Here is an 18,240-nt window from a genome sequence, read left to right on the forward strand (position 1 = left end):
CATGTTTGTAGTTGCTATGCTGAAATTGAACAAACTGTGGCTTAGGAGAGCAAATCAATCTGCCTTGCTTTCTTCTTCTTTTTACATCAGTGAAAATTAGCTATACTGTCTTGTCCATATTGTACAACTGCCTTACTCAGGTATAAACTAGCAATATTTTTAAGTGGAGATGAGAAAATACAATGACATTCTGTATATTGTCTGTGTATGCATATGAAAAGGAAGCAGGGGGCAGATTTATGTGTGTACATGAGAATTAAATGTCTTTTTGGTTACTATCTTTTTAGCCGCAAGAGGACAAAGATAAGAAAGAAAACAAAATATACCATCCTAGATAACATAGATGAACAGGAGAGGATGGAGCTGCGGCCCAAATATGGTAGGTGCTGTATGGCAGCCCGGGAGCTCACCCACCAGATGAGCAGCCAGTGTATCTATATTGATACCTGTAGGCAGGAGGAGCCCAGAAGCAGGCCTACAAGCTTGGGAATGGCAGAGACAAACTGACAGTGAAGTGGCTGGGGGAGAATCAGTTAATTCCTTTAATAAAGCCTTGGGCTCAGCTTCTGCTCTGGGCTTCACAGTTTATCTTAATTTAGAAAATTCAATTGCCCCACAGATTTTCTCCATGTAAGCCTTCCTCCTCAGCACATGCTTTAATTTGGAGCTGGTTTTGTGGCTGCACAGCAGTTCCCTCCTGACCCATCAGTGCCCTGTTGGACATCAGTAGATTTCAGCTGCTGTTTACATGTCTTTTAATTTACCTGAGTTACCCTTTTTAGCAAGGGAAATGTTGGAATCCAAGGAAGCAAAATCATTCAGAGAAATTGCTGTCCTAGCCAGACAGAGATAATGTTTCTGTAGAAATCTTGACCTTTCATTGCCACTCATGTTAATAAGGTCATTGAGTGGACAGATTGATTCCAGATTCAAGATATTAATAATATATTGGGTGTGTGCTAAGATAATCTAGTTGTTAAACTACATTTAAATTTAAATACTTATATTCACATTTCAGAGTTGTAAACTGATGGGCCTGCAATGAAGTCATAAAAGTAGCTGAAATGGTATATGATACTTCTAAAGTCAGTTTTTGTATTGGTGTGTGCTCTTACATTGCCCTTCAGGGAATGTTTTCACTTACCTTTCATATCACAGCAGGTGAGAACATGGTAATATGCTACTTAAACTCCAAGCCTTCTAATGAGTTTGTTTTGCTTTTTTATTGTCAGGTATAAAACACAGAAGTACAGAACACAACTCCAGTCTGATGGTCTCTGAGTCAGAGTTTGACAGTGATCAGGACACTATCTTCAGCAGAGAAAAGATTGAAAGAGAAAATTCTAGAACACTTATAAATGGGTCCGTCAGAAATGGAGTTTCCTTCAACTACAGCTCCAAAGACAGATAACTGCATGAGGGTAAAAGCACAGAACACCCTGGTGTGACACATCTGAAACATGTTGGCCCACTTCTGTTTTTCCAGAACCAAAATCTTCCTAAAATATCAACTAATTGCAGATTAAAGGGTAAATTTTCAGCACAGGTAGGGGAAGGCAGAAGGAGGGAGAAAGGATTAGATTGTCAGCTAACTTCTCTTGTCACCATTATAGGAACAAGACAAAGCACATCTTTTTTCTTGCATGTTCTGTGCTGAATGTTTGAACTTCAGAAGGCCTTTTTTTCTGTATCACTGCTACAAAACTAGCCAGGGCTATTCTGCTACAAACTATGGTAACTAACAAAGGCATACAGATTCATATGTGCTCCTAACGCTCTCTTTGAGAAGTGGTGTGATTTACAACAGCAAAAGCCAATATAGATGAAGTTCCTTACAATTATAGAGAGCAATATGTGGCCACAGGCTCCATCCTAATTTTTAGTTTAGGATGGAAACACAAAGATTTTTAGTGCATTGTCTTTATCCATCTGTATTTTGGGACTTCTTTTACTGTGATAGTGCTCATTGGGTAGGGTAGTGTTTATTGGGTGAAAACATTCTTTTTTCAGAGAAAGTTAAAAACTGGAATAGTTGCACTGGATCAGCTGTAATGTAACATGGTATACCTGTGTCCTGTAGGATGCAATGTTCCCTGTATTCACATGGGAGGTGTGATGTCTGCAGGGAAATCCAGCCTTAGGTTGCTTCTGTAATGATCAAATTGCTTTGGCTCTGCCATGTTCATCCAGGAAACTGTAGCAGGAAGGACTTGGTGTGATGCACCTTGAGATGCATTTTGAGCATCCCAAACAATCTTTTTAGATCACTTTGAGGAGCTCTGGACCTTTTAAGACAGAATGCTCAGCTGAGGTGAGTTTCCATCTGTCAGCATCAAGTACCCAATTAAAGGATGTGCTGGGCACTCGTGCAGTGAAATGTTTGTGGCAAATACCCTGTGTGGAGCAGGAGGTTCATTGTACTTTCATTGTCGTGGTAATTGGTATTGAGCAATGTTTTAGCTTGAACATGAAATTGACTTTTTTCTCTCTGGCTGTTGAGTGACTGGATGTATTGGCCTAAAGAGATCCTTTTTGGACTTTGGCAAGGGTAGGTGTATTGCAGATGTGACATTCTTGTTCACAGTCTGGGTAATTTCCTCACAGACTGCTTGTTAGGCTTTGAAATCATGTCCCCAGTACTGATTTTGAAATCCCTAACTGAAGACCTGACTTTTACACACAGGCCTCACTTGTGGGAGCATCTGTATCAGTGGTACTGTTTAGCCATGACATCAGCTTCTCCTGGGGGTACTCTACTGAGGTACTGAAGTCTAGGGCTGCGATGGAGGAAGAAGTGTTTTGATGGAGAAAGCATTCCTCTGGGAGCATTTTTGAAGAGGTTTTTAATGCTTTGGGGGTTTGTTTTGTTGTTTTGGTTTTTTTTAATCCAGTGATAGAGAACCTGTTATCAGAGGATGGAGCAGTATAGAGATCAAGAGGAGAAGTTAGAAGGGTCAGGGAGGGTATATAGCCTATCTCCATCATGAGGAATAATGTAGTTGAGGGTTTTGGGGCTTTCTCCATCCTTTCTTTGAAGTCTGACACAAAAGAGTAGGTGGGTTGAACTCTATGGCTTCTGTGCTTCTCTTGTTAATGGACTTGGGCAACACTCAGAACTGTCTAGGCTAGAAGAAATCAGTGGTCAGAAGTTGCAGCAACATAGCATGCTCATCACTTGTTTCATACTTTGATTATCAAGTGCAGTCAGCAACGGTCCCTAAGGCTACTAATTCAGCACTGAGGAGTATTTACCCTGTGTCCAGCCCTGCATTTTTCTGGACATCTTTGTGTGGCTGCAGGAGTCATTGTGGTGGGAGAGGCTGTGAAGAGCTAAAAAGGGCTAATACAGGTGTTGTCTATGTTTTTCCCATAAGGAGTGCGGTAGGAATGGTATGATTTGCTTTATTCAGAAACCAAGTTTCAGCTCTGTGTATGGGGGGTTTAGGCTATTTCTTGAAACAAATCTACTTTATCACACTCTCCCTCTTCTTGAGAGTGTGAGTGTGTATGTGTATATATATTTTTAAATATCTTGGTCAACAGAAGCAAGGCCAGCTTCTGATGTCTTTCAGTTCCTGCTCCAGATGTGTTAACATAATAAAAGCAGTGTTCATTTTAAAGCATTCCTGAAAAAAAACTAAAGCCCACTCAAAACAGTAATTTATTTCTGTCCTTTGAAATCCAAATGTTGGGCTTAATCCATTATGAACAACTAAACAGAATGTTCTAGCAGGAATTATTCTCTTGAAAACATGCATTTTTAAACAAGGAAATAAATTGCCTAAATAATTTCAAGTTTGTACGTGCTGTGCTGCCATTGATGCTTCTGCTAAATACTGTCTCCAGTGTGCCTTTATCTATAAGCTTACCTTCTAGGACATGTCAGTGCAGTCTGCAGCATCTGTCAGTTTTGTGAAATTAGTGACTTACATCTTTTGGGTTTATTTTATGTTTTTAAAGCCAATGCTGAAACCTAGGATGTTCTTCTTTGAAGGTATTGAAATGTCTTTAAAAAAACCAAAAAAACCCAAACATACAAACCCCACCAAAATAAAGAATTGTTTCTGTAGTAAAACAACTCCAGGAATCATAAACCCTGCATTCCTTAATGCTGCAGAATTTCCTCCAGGACTATTCCCCTGCCCACAGATGCACACTGGTGGGCCCAGATCCTTTGGATCTCTGGTAAGTTCATGGGGCATGAGAACATATGCATGATTTGGCTAAGTGTTTCTCACTCTAACAAATAAGAAATATTTAGACCAGTTTCTCATTGTATAAGGCCCTAGCAAGTGGAATTTGCTTGGTAAATTCAGTTCTCTGATGATACTTTAACATCTTTGTTGCTAACAGTATTTTAGCTGTGTTTTCAAAGTTTAATATAGTTTAAATTTTTCAGCTGCTTCTGATTCTAGTTTGATTATTCCACCTACTTGGAAGAAGTTATTCCTCTTACTATAAGAGGAGGCTTGCTTTTAATATGTGACACTTGCACAGAAGCTGAAAGCAACAATTTCTGGCTCTGTGAATTTGTGGTATCATGTTTGTGTCACTTGGGCAAGCATGTTTGTGTCAGGAATTTAGGAGGGGCTACAGCAAGCCTTGTATCTTGATTCAGTATAATTGTTACTTCTAGAACTACTGCTTTCTTGCAGAATGTCAGTTCATACCTTGAATGAAGGGTCAGAAAACTGGCTGTAATGCAAACACAATGGCAGAATTTGGATTCTTGAGAAACTGCATCCTTAATGTGTTTCTCTACCTAAGGTATGCATAACCTTTGTTTCAGGTTATTATAGATTCCAAGCAGATTCTCAGTCCTCATGTTTACTTCTGCACACTGTTTTCCTTCACATACAGAAAGAGTACTGGCAGCTGATTTGTAAAATTCCCAAAAGACTCATCTGCACTGAAAAGCAGAGGAGACCAGATAGACCTTGTCTTTTGTGGCTCAGAGTCTACTGAAAATAAAGAATAATTCAGTTTGGCACTGCTAAGATACTGCCTCTTGTTGAAGGCAGGCAGTGCCTCATTGCCTTGAAGTGTAAGCACTGGATTTTCATTTGCATTTTGATATTACACGCACAAGGGATTGTCCACCTATGTAAAAGGACTGCCTTTGTTTGCATTTTGGAAAAAAACTTCCCAAGTATTAAACAGGTTCAGTATCCAATTATAGTATTCCATGCAGTACATACACAGCATGAAACTGCCATGGCTGTGAACAGGTAATTGTCTTGTGGATTTTATTTTCCTAACTAGGATCATACTGCAGTATGGAAGAAAGTTTACCTTGGCAAATATGTTGAGATCCACATCCAAGTTCTCTGTCCTGTGGTTCAACCTGCCATATTAAGTAGAAAAAACAAAGCAAAATGCAATATGTCTAATTACAGACAACTGTTTATTTACATAGATGAAAAAGGTTATTCTTGTTTTGTGTGTAAGAATAGATTATCAACTCTGTCCTTTTAGTAAACAGTCTTATTCTCCCTCTGTCAGATGCATCAGATAAAAGTGCTGTTCAAGTATCTGTTTTGTGTTGTCAGCTGTTTGCTTATACAATGTAAATTTTCCTTTCTTTTGTCCTCTTTGGGCAATCGGAAGTTCACACACATGCAAGGAACTTAACAGCGAGACAGTGAGTGCATGCATGTGTTCTCTGTGCTGGTGCAAACTTTCCTCAGATACTCTGATGTTCTTGAAATAGTTGACTTCCTAGGGAAATGTTCTATTCCTGCCTTTATTCTTGTTCTATTCCTGCTCACCTCAAGTGAAATTAATTTTGCTCCCTGTATACCAGTAATGGGCAGTAGTCAGTTGGAGATTCAGGGTGGTGGTAATAAAAGAACAGTAAGTGTAGTCTTCTGACATTTAGGTGAGATGTGAGAGAGGAAAATGTTCCTCCAGGAGAAGGGAAATGGGATACAGGTGAATTAGTTTCTTAATGTCAATTATTGCTAATCAGGGATCCCTAACTTGAATACTAATCCTATAATTCTGCAGTGAAGAAAAACCCATTTCATGTACCTTTTATATCCTTAACTCCCCAAGGCAAAGGAGGGAAATATAAAATTTAGAAATAAAATTTTAAGGAGGCAACAAAGGCAAATGATTTTTGTACAGGCCATGAATCAGGTGCAGATTAGCTGCACATCTGTATTTTGTCTCTGTATGAAAGCAGTTCTCCCTGTGGGTGGATGGGTGAGCTATTACAGAATTTATATTAGGAATCTGTTTCTAGAAAATGTTATTTATTGCAAATGCTATTGTATTGTAATTGGAACCATTTCTGAGCTGAAATTACTACATTTATGTAACTATTAATAAAGTTTTGTCTTTCCTTTTAGAAACTTGTCAGGTACTTTTTTAGGCATGGTATTCTGTATTGGATCCCACAGTCAGGCCAGGTTAATAGACATATGTTGTCTTCCACAGTTTTTCCATACTCAAACATAAAAGCAATGCAGTAGCTGATTCCTTCCCTCCCTACTGGCAGAAGCATCTTTTACTAGAGAGGTGATATAATTCAGTAGATCAGAGAGCAGGAAAAAAATAATTTACTGCACTTCACAATAAATTTTCATGTGGTGCTTGTCCTTACTTGGTTTAACTGGCTGTGTGGAAGTAATCACCAACTGTCATGCCAAGTGTGTTGGTTTCACAGGTGCTGTGGCTTACTCTGTAACAGATTCCATACTGGAGTCAGCTGTTTAGCAGTAATCAGAGATACAGGTGTGCAATATAACCCAAATATACTGTTAGGGAGGGGTAGGTTATGCTGCTTGTTTCTGAACTGGAAAAGAAAAATCCTTCCATCACTGTGTATTAAGTTTGTGCTGAATTGTGATAATAAATGGTGCTATGAGATACAAGTGTCTTTCTGTAAGGAAAATCATACAGCATGAGAGCAACTTTTTAAGTCTGGTTGGATACACAGTGCCACAGTCTGGGTGGCACAAAACATTGCCACTGGACTGCAAGGGAATCCTGGCAGCTAAATGAGCTGATGAGATATGTGGCCTTTGTTGAAGGATGGAATCTGCCTCTTTGCTGTTGCACCGAACATTTGGTAATAGCAGTAGCCTTCCCCCATCCCTGTGAGAAAGGGCTGCAGCAGAAGATAATGGGCATGATTCCAACACAACTTCAGCCAGTTGTGCTAAGCTGCTTTGGCACTCACTGATGAACTGACTAAACCACCAGCTTCTCATGGTTCTTCTTGGAAGGGACCTAAGCAGGAAATTTTCACCTAGGAACCCTTTAAACAAGTGCTAAAATGTAACTTAGAGCTTCTAAACACCATACTTAAATCTTTAAAATAGCTAAGTTGTTAATATGTAGTAGAACAGGTAAACATAGTTTCTGAGAGCTTTTTACACAGAGAAGTCAGGCAGTGGGGGTGTGTGGGGGGGTGTGTGTATGTTTGTAAAACAGCTGTTTAAAGAGTAACTTAGGAAAATGAACTGCAACTTGGCCATGACTGTGTCAAGTTGGAAATTTAAACAGTTTCTCGGGCTTCAAGACTGTATTAAATAAATAGAAGTAAAAGAGCTCCCAAAACTCTATTTTAAATCTTAATGAATGAAATAAAGAATTATGCAAGTAATCACATTACAAAACCTGGGCAGACACTCTGATCTGTTTTGTGATAAAAATGTTTGACTCAGCATAAAAGACTGGCATACAAAATGATGATGGCATATTACTGTGCTCAAGTAGTCTCATCTATATGATTTAGATTCAAGGGACTGTAACTGGGGGTATGGAAATCTTAGACTATATGAATATGTGGATGCAAAGAAGTGCTGTCTTTTCCAGTGATAAAGATTTCAGAAGAAAATCTCTGCAAATCTGAGAGATTGAATTTAATGTGGCTGCTGTAAATTCGTCAGTTCAGCACTGAATAACATAATAAACCACGAAATCTGATGCTTTCACAGAAGATATTTATTAATTGAAAACATTTTTTTAATCACAGTTTTAATATCCGGGAATTGCTAAACTATCACAAGTGCAATCAACACAACTGAGGTGTGAGAATTCAAGTAAGTCTTTTGTTGAATCCCAGCTTTTGCTATGAAGATAACTTTGATTATTCTGTGCTTAACTGATGTAGACTTTACTGACATGAGGATATTAGCTGGGATCCAACTACAAACCAATCTAGACAAAAGTATTTCTTAAATTTCTTACAAACATTATCTTTAATTACTGTTTGTGCATGTTATCAGGCATTGTAAAAGGTATTATTTGCAAAAAAAAAAAGTAAGCACTCATTAGAAGTGCCATTATCAGAAAAGCACATTAAAAGGCATTAAGATTTTAAATGTACCAATGCATCATCAGTAACTTGTAGTGAAGAGAGCAAGGGTTAAATAATTTATCCTCCAACTGCACTGTCCCAAGCAGTACACTCACGTTAAATACTACACTGTCATACGCTGTAAGTAAGATGATTTTAATTTTGACCTTATACAGTTCACAGGCAGATACAATAGAATTTCAGTGGCAGATATTCTACCTGTGTACAATACCTGTAACTATGCCTGCATCACTGTGTTGTGGAAGCTGGGAACCTAGGCATGACCTTCTTTTACCCTGTTGTTTTTTCCAGTTAATATTAAACACATCAGTAGCTAAGGCTGGCAAACAGCTTTCTCCTGAATTCCCCAAATTCAGGCAGCCTGTGTGCTCAACAGTGTTATCTTAGAAGTTGGGTATAGGAAAGATTCTTGCAACTAGTGTAGAAAGAGGCCATCCTTTTTGTGTTTTTGACAAGCACAGATAACAGTATTAAAGTCCTCACTACCACAAATACATGGGTTTGGTGCATTGGGAATTATTGGAGGGGCAGTAAATATCCTTTAACTGCCCTTCAGTTGGCATGATGCACACAGTACTGACAGATAATGTGCTGCAGACCCACCTGGTCTCAACTGCTACACAAATACAACCATAAAAAATATTTAAAAATAAGGAGTAGCAGTCAATGCTACTTTATGTGCGCTTTAAACAAAAACCCTGTGTAACTTTGTTCCAGCTTGCTCTCGCTCCCTCTAAGTCTTGTGTTACCTGGTACCTCTTTGCCTGATGGGATAAAAATATTTTAAAATATTTCATTTCAAAGGGTACATTCATTACTTTATAGGAAGAAGGACTCTGTTGCCTTCTTTTCTTTATTTTTAATAATGAATACAAGAAACAAAATTTATTCTACTTAACTTCTGCCGTGCTGATTTATTCACCAAATTAACATTGTCCATTTAAAGTGCTTTGTTTGACTGCCATTAAAATGTTTTCAACAACATTGTTTATTTCATACTGAGGAAGCCTTACATCATCTTTTGAAGATGACAGAATAGTGAGGTCAAGCCAAAGGTCAAAGCCTCACCTCTAACCACCACTATTTAAATCTTTATTAGGTCACAAATGAGCCATGTTCAAAGGTTTTTCAACCTTCCTCCCTAATGGACCTTCACCTGTGTAACCACAAATCCAATTCAAGACACAAACCAACAGGGATGGATATCTGCTCCTGTTCTTTGAAGGGAGTGAGTTATGTTCCTATAGACACTCAGCAATATTTACGTCAGGGACTGTTCTTCTTCCCAAGGAGAGTCATGGTCTTTTTATGGAAGAGAGCGAGTTTGTCACCACTTGTGCTTTCTTCACACTGCCCTTATAGTCTTCCCTTACAATTCTGCAAGTTGTTCCTGTCAGTATCTTATCTTCCTCCTGCTTCTCACTAAGCCAGCAATTCTTTGTCCTGGGCTGTCCTGTTCCCAGGAGTGCTGGGGCTAACAGGCATCAAACAAGGGCTATATTTCATCCTAGACATGCAAGCTGTTAAGGCCCAAGTACACGTCTTTGCTCAAAAACCTAAAGCAGCCTTGCAGTCAGCATTAACAGCGCAGAAAAAGCTGTCTGTTAGCCTATGTGGATGCCTAGATATAGCTCAAAACAATTACTCACCTTTTGTAAGCAGCAGATTTCTCCCACAATTAAAACAAAAACCCAAAAAAACCCAACCAAACCAAAAAACCCCAAACCAAAAACAACAACAACAAAAAAACCCGCAAAAACAAAAAAACCACACACTTGCTTCTAAAAAATGTCACATAACCACATTAGAAAGTGTGAGTATTTACAAAAAATTCTAAAGGGTGACTGCCATCCCAAAGCCTCCCTTATCCACACTGAAATACTAAAGGTAGTAAAAAATGCTGGTCTAGTTTCCCTTGCTATAGGTCACAATCTGTTTTCATTATGCACAAGTCTCAAAGTTCTCCCAGTTACACAGGAATAATCCAAGAACAATAAATATACATCCCTACTCTTTACTAAAAATAATGGATATTGTGATCACATTGCTGAAAAACTGGATGTATAAACAAAGACTGTGTAAAAACATTTGGCAGCACAGAATACTGTAGATATCTCTATACACACACAGGACAGAGCTGATTAGTTCTAATGAAGGTAGAGGTTGCATTCATACATATTTCTGGCTCAAGAAGCTTATAAAAACAACAGCACTCTTTCCCAAGTTGTGGGGATTGTGCTGTTTGAAGGCTTTTATAATCCTCCAAAGCAGACATATTTTATTTCTAAGTATTCATCGATGCCGTATTTTGAGCCTTCTCGCCCTAAGCCAGACTCCTTTACCCCGCCAAAAGGACACTCTGGTGAGGAGATTATGCCTTCATTAACACCAACCATCCCAACTTCCAGCTGTTCTGCAATTCTCCAGATCTGGGCTGGATCTTGGGAGTAGAAATATCCTGTCGTGCAGACACAGAGATACAGGAGGGAAAATCAGTAAGAACAATTGCAGAAGACTGAAAAAGAGACTTAATGACATTGAGAATCATCACCCCACAGCATTAAAGCTCACCAAACCACAGAAATACATTTATCTGACAGAGAAGCATACCTGCTAAACCCACATTGGCTGCATTTGCTATAGCAACAGCTTCTGCTTCAGTGTCAAATCTGTCAATAAAAAGAGAAAAAACAAAAATGAGGCCTGCAGTTCACATGCTGTCTTGCTGACTTACTGACAAGAAGCAGTCTTATCAAGACTTAAAATGTAATTTATTTTTCCCAGAAGTGTACATTAATTTAACTTTCATTTTGAAACACTGAAGTGTCTACCTTTTCTCTGAATTTAAACTGCAGTTAAGTAGTTAAGATTGCCTTTATCCCCCTGAGGTAGCTGGATGGTACCAAGACATTTACTTCACATGGGTTAGCCTACCTATTTCCCCAAACACATAGCACTCTCAAGTCTGAGAGATAACTGTATGTTCTCCCATCACATCCAACTGGTCTGCACAAAGGCAGGGAAGGCTTTAAGGAGAACAGACAGCTCCAACTCATCATCTGTCAGAGAAGCTTAGAACTAGCAAATCACACGACAAACTCAAAAGTCCTGTCTCCTGTTTCATACTACAGATCATGAAGCCAATGAAGGTTTTGCTGCTATCTAGCCTTGCTTAACCATTGAGATATTTTAATTTTCAAAAAGTTGCAGAGATGCTAACATCAGGTCAAGAAAAAGAAACAAACAAGCCACCTATCCAAAGTATGTTTTTTCATGTGTACGCCAATCTTTTTACAAGACTTGTATGATCATACAAAAATACTTTTTTGTCTTTCAAATTTTGTTTATTCAAAATAATCTTACATTGTTTTTTAATTGTTAATTTTAATCTGTAGAATTAATAATCTTACTTGATAACTGGTGCTAAAGGGCCAAATGTCTCCTCTTGGGTGCAAAGCATTTTAGTTGTAACGTTAGTAAGTAATGTTGGCTCAAAGAAATTCTTCCCCAAGCTGTGTCGTTTCCCTCCAGTCACAACAGATGCTCCTTGAGAAACTGCATCCTTAATGTGTTTCTCTACCTGATGTATGCATAACAAAAGTTAAAAGTCAGCATTTAAGAATGAGCAGTAATACATTTCCCACTGAAGAAATAATACTCTTCCAATATTTACGAGAAAATTTTGAAGAGAGGTTTACACTTTGCACAGGATCATTTGCAATATTATCTAATTTCTCTTCAACTCTTGTTTCTCTCAGTCTGACATTATTTTAGAGGGATAAATTATGAATGTGGTCCCCAGCCCACTTTGCTGTAGAAATTAAAAGCCTACACCTAATATAAGAAAAAATCCTTGCAGGACTAAAAACTGAATCTTACATCAGTGATTAAGCACTATGGAAATGAAGTGCATGACTGCCATGGAATGAGAAACAACTCGCAAGATGGAACTGGAGAGAACATTTTCCCACATCTATGATTCTACTCACCCCCAATATTTACAATTCTTCTAAAGACAACAAAGCAATAAGAAAACAAAAGTAGCAATCCCTACCTAGAACACTGTCCTTTGAAATTACAGAAAGTGACTACATACAGTGTTTGTTTATTTGTATATATATTTGTACCTGATACACATACTACACTTTTGTGATGCAAGAAGGGAAGACATGAAGGAAAAAAATTCAAGGACTATATCATTTGTCTCTCAAATAACTGAATATTTCCCGTTCTTTTTATAAAGAGAATCCGGCAGCGTTCATGTGTGATGGATTCAAACCAAGCCTGCATGCAACTGAGCTGTAATATCTTACAAAATATGGGCCACTTGACTCAATAATCTTTAGCCTTAGGAAGAGTGAAATATTATAAAATATGTGACTTTTAGGATTTTTTTTAAAAAATAAATATTCCTGGAGTTGCAGGTCACCCAAAACAGAAGAACCAAACCATGCACATGAAGTTTCAAGTATCAAGAGTTCTGGTATTTTTAACGCTGAGAAATTGTTCTGCCTAGCTGTTGCCAAAAACAAACACTGTTCCTCAAAAGAAATTGTCATTCACAGTGCTTCAGAACTGCAGGATCACTGTACAGCTCTCACAGTGTATCCAATTTCAGTGAATGGACTTGAGAACAGCTAGGCAGTAATCAGGAGGAATCAGTTTCTCCTAAAGGAGGCCTCTTCCTTAAAGGAAACAGAGGGATGACACATGAACTGTCCACATCTGTTTGTCTACATGTACACATGGACTTGGGGAACAGAACAGACTTCCAGCCACACTGCAAATATGCTCTAATAAAACAAGGGGAAAAAGGTGAAACAAAATGTAAAGTTATTTTATGGATCATAAAAAGAAAATCAGAATGTTAAAAGTGAAATATTTACTTATACCTTCTCCACTGCTTTTTCATTGATTAGTGGTCCTTGGGTAGTTTTTGCATCAAATCCATTTCCAACATGTAGTTCTTTGTCTATAGCTTTAGCAAACTTTTCCACAAATTCATCATGAATTCCCTTTTGCACCAGGAAACGGTTTGTGCAAACACAAGTCTGAAAACAAACAAGATAAGACAAAACCATGTTAGTTTATATTGAATTTAATCCATCTCTTAATTCATTCTGGCCCTCATGCAACAGAATCAGGTTACTACACTGATGTCCCTTGCCTCTCCTCCCTCATCCTAAGCTGTTACCCAGCTATGCCATTTGTGTTACCTCCCATTTCACTTCAGAAATGCAACTTCAACAAGCTGTCAGTGGGTGTGTGAAATATGTCACACTGTTGCTTACACTGGGGAAATGTTTTGGGGGTTTTGTGGACTCAGATACATGGATCAACCAAGGTCCAGAAGCTGCATGAAATACCTTCTAATTAGACTGCAGAATGCTGGACTGAACAGCAAAAACTCAAATCACACTTAGTGGTTGGGGGTCTTTTTTTCTAATTCCTTTATTGTTTGAATTTGCTTTTTTCCTGAAAGTTATTTTTAAGTACTTTCAATTTATTTATTTGTCTATTTATTTGTGTACTTATTTGTGCTACCCCTTTGCTCTGACAAAAATATATGGGATTTCAGTGTTGCTGTTTAGACTTAAAGGTAACTGGCTTTAGTGCCCAAAACCATTTGTGAGTTCAGCACCTTTCTCCTCACAATGAAGTGTTCTGTGCTTTTCTTTTACATAAAATAGCTTATTTACAACTTAAACTTTATGTACAGCTCTTCACAGTCTAGAAACAAGGACAAAGATTCTCACCTGCCCTGAGTTTCTATACTTAGAAGCAAGGGCTCCTGCCACAGCCCGGTCCACGTTGGCGCTGTCGAACACAATAAAAGGAGCATGTCCCCCAAGCTCCATTGAAACTCTCTTCACAGTGCCAGCTGCATGTTTCAGCAAGATCTGCAGGCAACAGGGGAGACACACACATCTGTACCTCTAACAGATGTGAACAGTGGAATCATGGATGCAAGGGAGTGAAAAATTAACTCTGGCAAGGAAATTATCTGCATCTTCTCTACAATGTTAGACCATCTCCTATGACAAAAGCAACTTTCATCCATTAAAATCCTTAAAGATGAAATTCTAGCCAAGGACTAATGGAGAGAAAGATTTTGATCAACTTCAGGTCAGATTAAGCTTTTATACACTAATATTGTCAAATTTTTTTTGTTCTATTCTTTTTGGTAATAAAATGTTGACTACTCTTACAAAAGTTTTCCAAGATCTGACAGAACTTGGTATTATGATTTGCCTTGATACCAAACATTTGCTTCATTCTGCATACAGCCATCCTAGAGAACTGTCATTTTGTAGCCACACTCTGCAGTTTTAGTGATTCAACTAGAGATGGTGACAAGATTGCTTATTGACAACAGTTGATAGCAGAGATTCCAGGGCCTCACTCCTGTAATACTTCCTCTCAGCTGCTGAAGCCTTTCTTGAATGGCACCTTTGAAACTCAGTTTCAGTGTTGTTATAGATATGTTGTCACCTTACAATATAAACCAAGAACATTGTGTACAGGACTGTTCACATTATAGTTTAATAAAGGGCAGTTACCAAGAATTACAGACAGGCGTTCTTCTGTGAAGTACTGATGCTAAAACATACAAGAAGTATCTCAAGAGGTACACAATTATTTGGACAATCTGTGTACAGTAGCCAGAAAAGAAGGCTCTGTATAAAGGCACACACTTTCCCCTACCTTTCTAGTATAACCACAGTAATAATCTTCAAGGATATTCTGTCCATGTATGTACCTTTCCTGTTGCTGTAGAGCCAGTAAAAGATATTTTGGATACCAATGGATCAGTGCATAAAACTTCCCCTACAGCTGCTGTCTGTTGTCTGGAGCAAGGGACAACATTATACACTCCTGCTGGGATTCCAGCCTGGTTTGCAAGCTGCAACAAAAGAAAAACAGAATTTGCATAATTAGTGCATTCTGTAAGAGGAATAGTCACTTAATGATTGTTCACTATTTTGAAGAAAAGTCTGTAAGTCAATGGAGGACAAAAGGACTCAGCACAATCAGGAATAGGTGCCACAGGTGCTTGAGAGAGCACCTTTGCTCCAGTTTAAGCTGTGTTCAAAAGAACTAAATTAAAGATATAAGGACATTTTGAGTATCAAAATGGCCCGATACACTTTGAGGCTCTAGACCATGTTAGAGGCAAAGATTCTCAATAAACTAAATAAAATATCTGCATCGAGTCAGTCTGTCCTTTCTTCATATATGATGCTGGCCAGAGCTACCTTCCAAGCCCATCTGACATCCCTGTTCACAGTATCAGTCCACTGCTGAGGTAAAGCTTAGTACTGAAAGCTCACCTCCCCAAGAGCTAGTGCTGATAAAGGTGTGTCCTCTGCAGGTTTCACCACGACTGTACAGCCAGCTGCCAGAGCTGCACCAACCTTCCGCGTAATCATAGCGCTGGGAAAGTTCCACTAGGAAGAGAGAAAATAGTTCAGTCAAAGTTGGGAAAATTCTGCCTCCTGCTTCTGCAGAAGTGACAATTTGAACTGGGGGGCTGAACTGAAAACCTTCATGTGACTCAGTTCAGCTATGCTTACTGGGGTTATAATGGCTGCTACTCCTACTGGCTGCTTCAGCACCAGGACTCTTCTGTCCTTTGCAGACGCTGGAATAACATCACCATAAATCCGCCGAGCCTCCTCTGCAAACCACTCCAGAAACGAGGCTGAATAGGTGATTTCACCCTGTGCTTCTCTCAGAGGCTTCCCCTTTGATTAAATCAGATTGAAGATACATTGTAAGCAGCAAACAGAAGCAATACAAACAAATTCAAGTAATTTTGGAGTTTCTCTTATTTTCAGAATATTATGACACTTTATGATCCCCTCCCTCTGACATACACTGTAATCACCAGCAAGGATTGTATGATTGCAGCTGTAACAGTTGTGTGGATTCGATATACCATCATTGTATAGTCAATAATTTGTATTGCTGTGCCTGGATTCATACCTGCCTATACAAGGAAGAGAAACAGCAAATGTACTACGCATTTATTTACAAACTCCAAGTTAGCTGCTATTATCACTCTGAAGAAACACACAACTCATGGCATAACAGTTACAAGTTTATTCCAGGGTTATTTGTTTTGGGAACATTGCTTTGGACCACCCCCAGGTCTGATCCAGTGGGCTGCATGACCATTAGCAGCTGTGACACAACAGAGGAGCTGCTGAAGTATCTTCCAGCAAGGTTTGGTCCAAAAGGACACCAGTTTGTGAGCTCCCAGACTACTCAGGGATACAGACTGTATGAATCCAACTTGGAGACTTGCAGGATTTTTCCCACTCACAAACATTTCTGCCACGGGGACCATGGTTGTATAGGTGGATGTACACTTCTGCATGCCAAGAAGCACATCATGGGTCTGGTTTCCTCTGATTAGGTACCACCGTTACCAAACCAACGCACTTCATGAATGTTCGGAGGAAGAATGTTTGAAACATCACCCACTGACCTGGCAGAGCCATGTGAGTGCACAATATGCCCAAAGTTATTAAAAAGGACACGATGGCAAACTGGTGAAGAGCACAGGGAGAGGCGTGATGGCTGTCCCTTTTACTCGCGTCCCTGTTCGCCTGCCTGCGTTGTTTTCCCAGCGCGAGTGCCAGCACGGGGCAGTGCCCGTGCCCACCCCCGCCGCCCCACTCACGTTCTCGGCTGTGATGATCCGCGCCAGCTCCTCCTTGTTCTCCATCATCAGCTCGTACCATCTGCGGAGGCGCGCACTCCTCTCCTGGGAGGAGGGAGAGACAAGGCTGCCGTGGCCGCCGCACGCAGGGACGGGGAAGCGAGGCCCCGGGAGACCCAACCGGCCCGGCCCGGACCGCCCCGGGGCCCCCTCGCCGCCACCTCCCGCGGCCGCTCACCTTGGCGGGGAGGCGGCCCCAGGCGGCGCCGGCTTCGTGCGCGGCCCGCACGGCCGCCCGCGCCTCGGCCGCCCCGCAGTCGGACACCCGGCCCAGCTCCTCGCCGCTGGCCGGGTCCTGCACGGGGAAAGCGGCGGCCGTCTCTACCCATCGCCCGCCCACCAGGCCGCCCCGGCGCACCAGGGCGGCGGACAGCGCCTGGCTGGCGGCCCGCACCGGCCCGGGGGCGAGTGGCGCGGGGCACAGCAGGAGGCGGCGGCGGGCGGCGGCGGCGCCCCGCGGCAACAGGGAGGCCATGGCCGCGCTCGGCGACAGGCGGCGGGCCCGGCACAGCCCCGGCACGGCCCGCGCCGCCCTGGAGGAGGAGCTGCCGAGGGGCTGGGCCACAAGCGGCGGCTCGGCGGGGCTTGGCAGCCCGTGGCGCCCGGCCAGGGGCAGCCGGTCTGCCCGGGCAGGGGTGGGGGCAGGAGGGGGCTTCTGCTTCCCGGAGCCTCGTGTCCCACACCCCATCGAGAGCCTCTCCTCATAGGGAGAGGGGAGGCCCAGAGTCACAGAGCATCCTGTGTTGGAAGGAACGCTCAGGGATCATGGAAGTCCAAGGAAGTCCAACTCCTGGTCCTGCGCAGCGCACGCCAGGTGTCACACCATGTACCCGAGGGCGTTGTCCAAATGTTTCTTGAACTCTGTTAGGCTTGGTGATCTGACCGCTTCCTTGGGGAGCCTGTTCCAGAGCCAAAGCATCCTCTGGGTGAGGAACCTTCCCCTAATTCCCAACCCAAACCACCACTGACACAGCTTCATGCCGTTCCCTCGGGTCCTGTCACTGATCACCGCAGAGATGAGTGTCCGCCCCTCCTCTTCCCTTCGTAAGGAAATTGCAGATTGTGATAAGATCTCAGGGTTCTCAGTCTTCTCAGGGTCTCAGGCTGTCTTGTGCTTAACTGCAGGAGCGCTGGATCCCGTGACAGCTGGTCAGTCTGTGGCACAAGTGCCACGCGAAGCCCTTGCCCA

The 18,240-nt window shown here is 41.1% G+C and overlaps 2 protein-coding genes across 4 annotated transcripts in view; one reads left to right on the forward strand and one right to left on the reverse strand.

The window, feature by feature from the left end:
* The window catches only part of KIAA0319 (KIAA0319 ortholog), a 58,932-nt gene extending 49,067 nt beyond the window's left edge, over positions 1–9,865 (forward strand). For all 3 annotated transcript variants that reach the window (XM_014275848.3, XM_026790228.2, XM_005481781.4), the window contains exons 20-21: positions 288–379; positions 1,233–9,865. In XM_014275848.3, coding sequence (XP_014131323.1) covers positions 288–379; positions 1,233–1,411 — 271 coding nt within the window. In that variant the 3' untranslated portion in view covers positions 1,412–9,865. The remainder of the gene's footprint in view (positions 1–287; positions 380–1,232) is intronic.
* On the reverse strand, positions 7,933–17,754 carry ALDH5A1 (aldehyde dehydrogenase 5 family member A1). The gene is made up of 10 exons (XM_074542562.1): positions 17,230–17,754; positions 17,013–17,096; positions 15,901–16,071; positions 15,658–15,774; positions 15,087–15,230; positions 14,083–14,226; positions 13,219–13,377; positions 11,737–11,906; positions 10,937–10,995; positions 7,933–10,784 (listed from the first exon to the last, which is right to left on the reverse strand). The coding sequence occupies exons 1-10, from the start codon at positions 17,737–17,739 to the stop codon at positions 10,579–10,581; spliced, it is 1,764 nt and encodes a 587-aa protein (XP_074398663.1). The 5' UTR covers positions 17,740–17,754; the 3' UTR covers positions 7,933–10,578.
* Positions 17,755–18,240: the final 486 nt, after the last annotated feature.

This window comes from Zonotrichia albicollis, chromosome 1 (assembly GCF_047830755.1).
Source record: "Zonotrichia albicollis isolate bZonAlb1 chromosome 1, bZonAlb1.hap1, whole genome shotgun sequence".
Taxonomy (NCBI): Eukaryota; Metazoa; Chordata; class Aves; order Passeriformes; family Passerellidae; genus Zonotrichia; species Zonotrichia albicollis.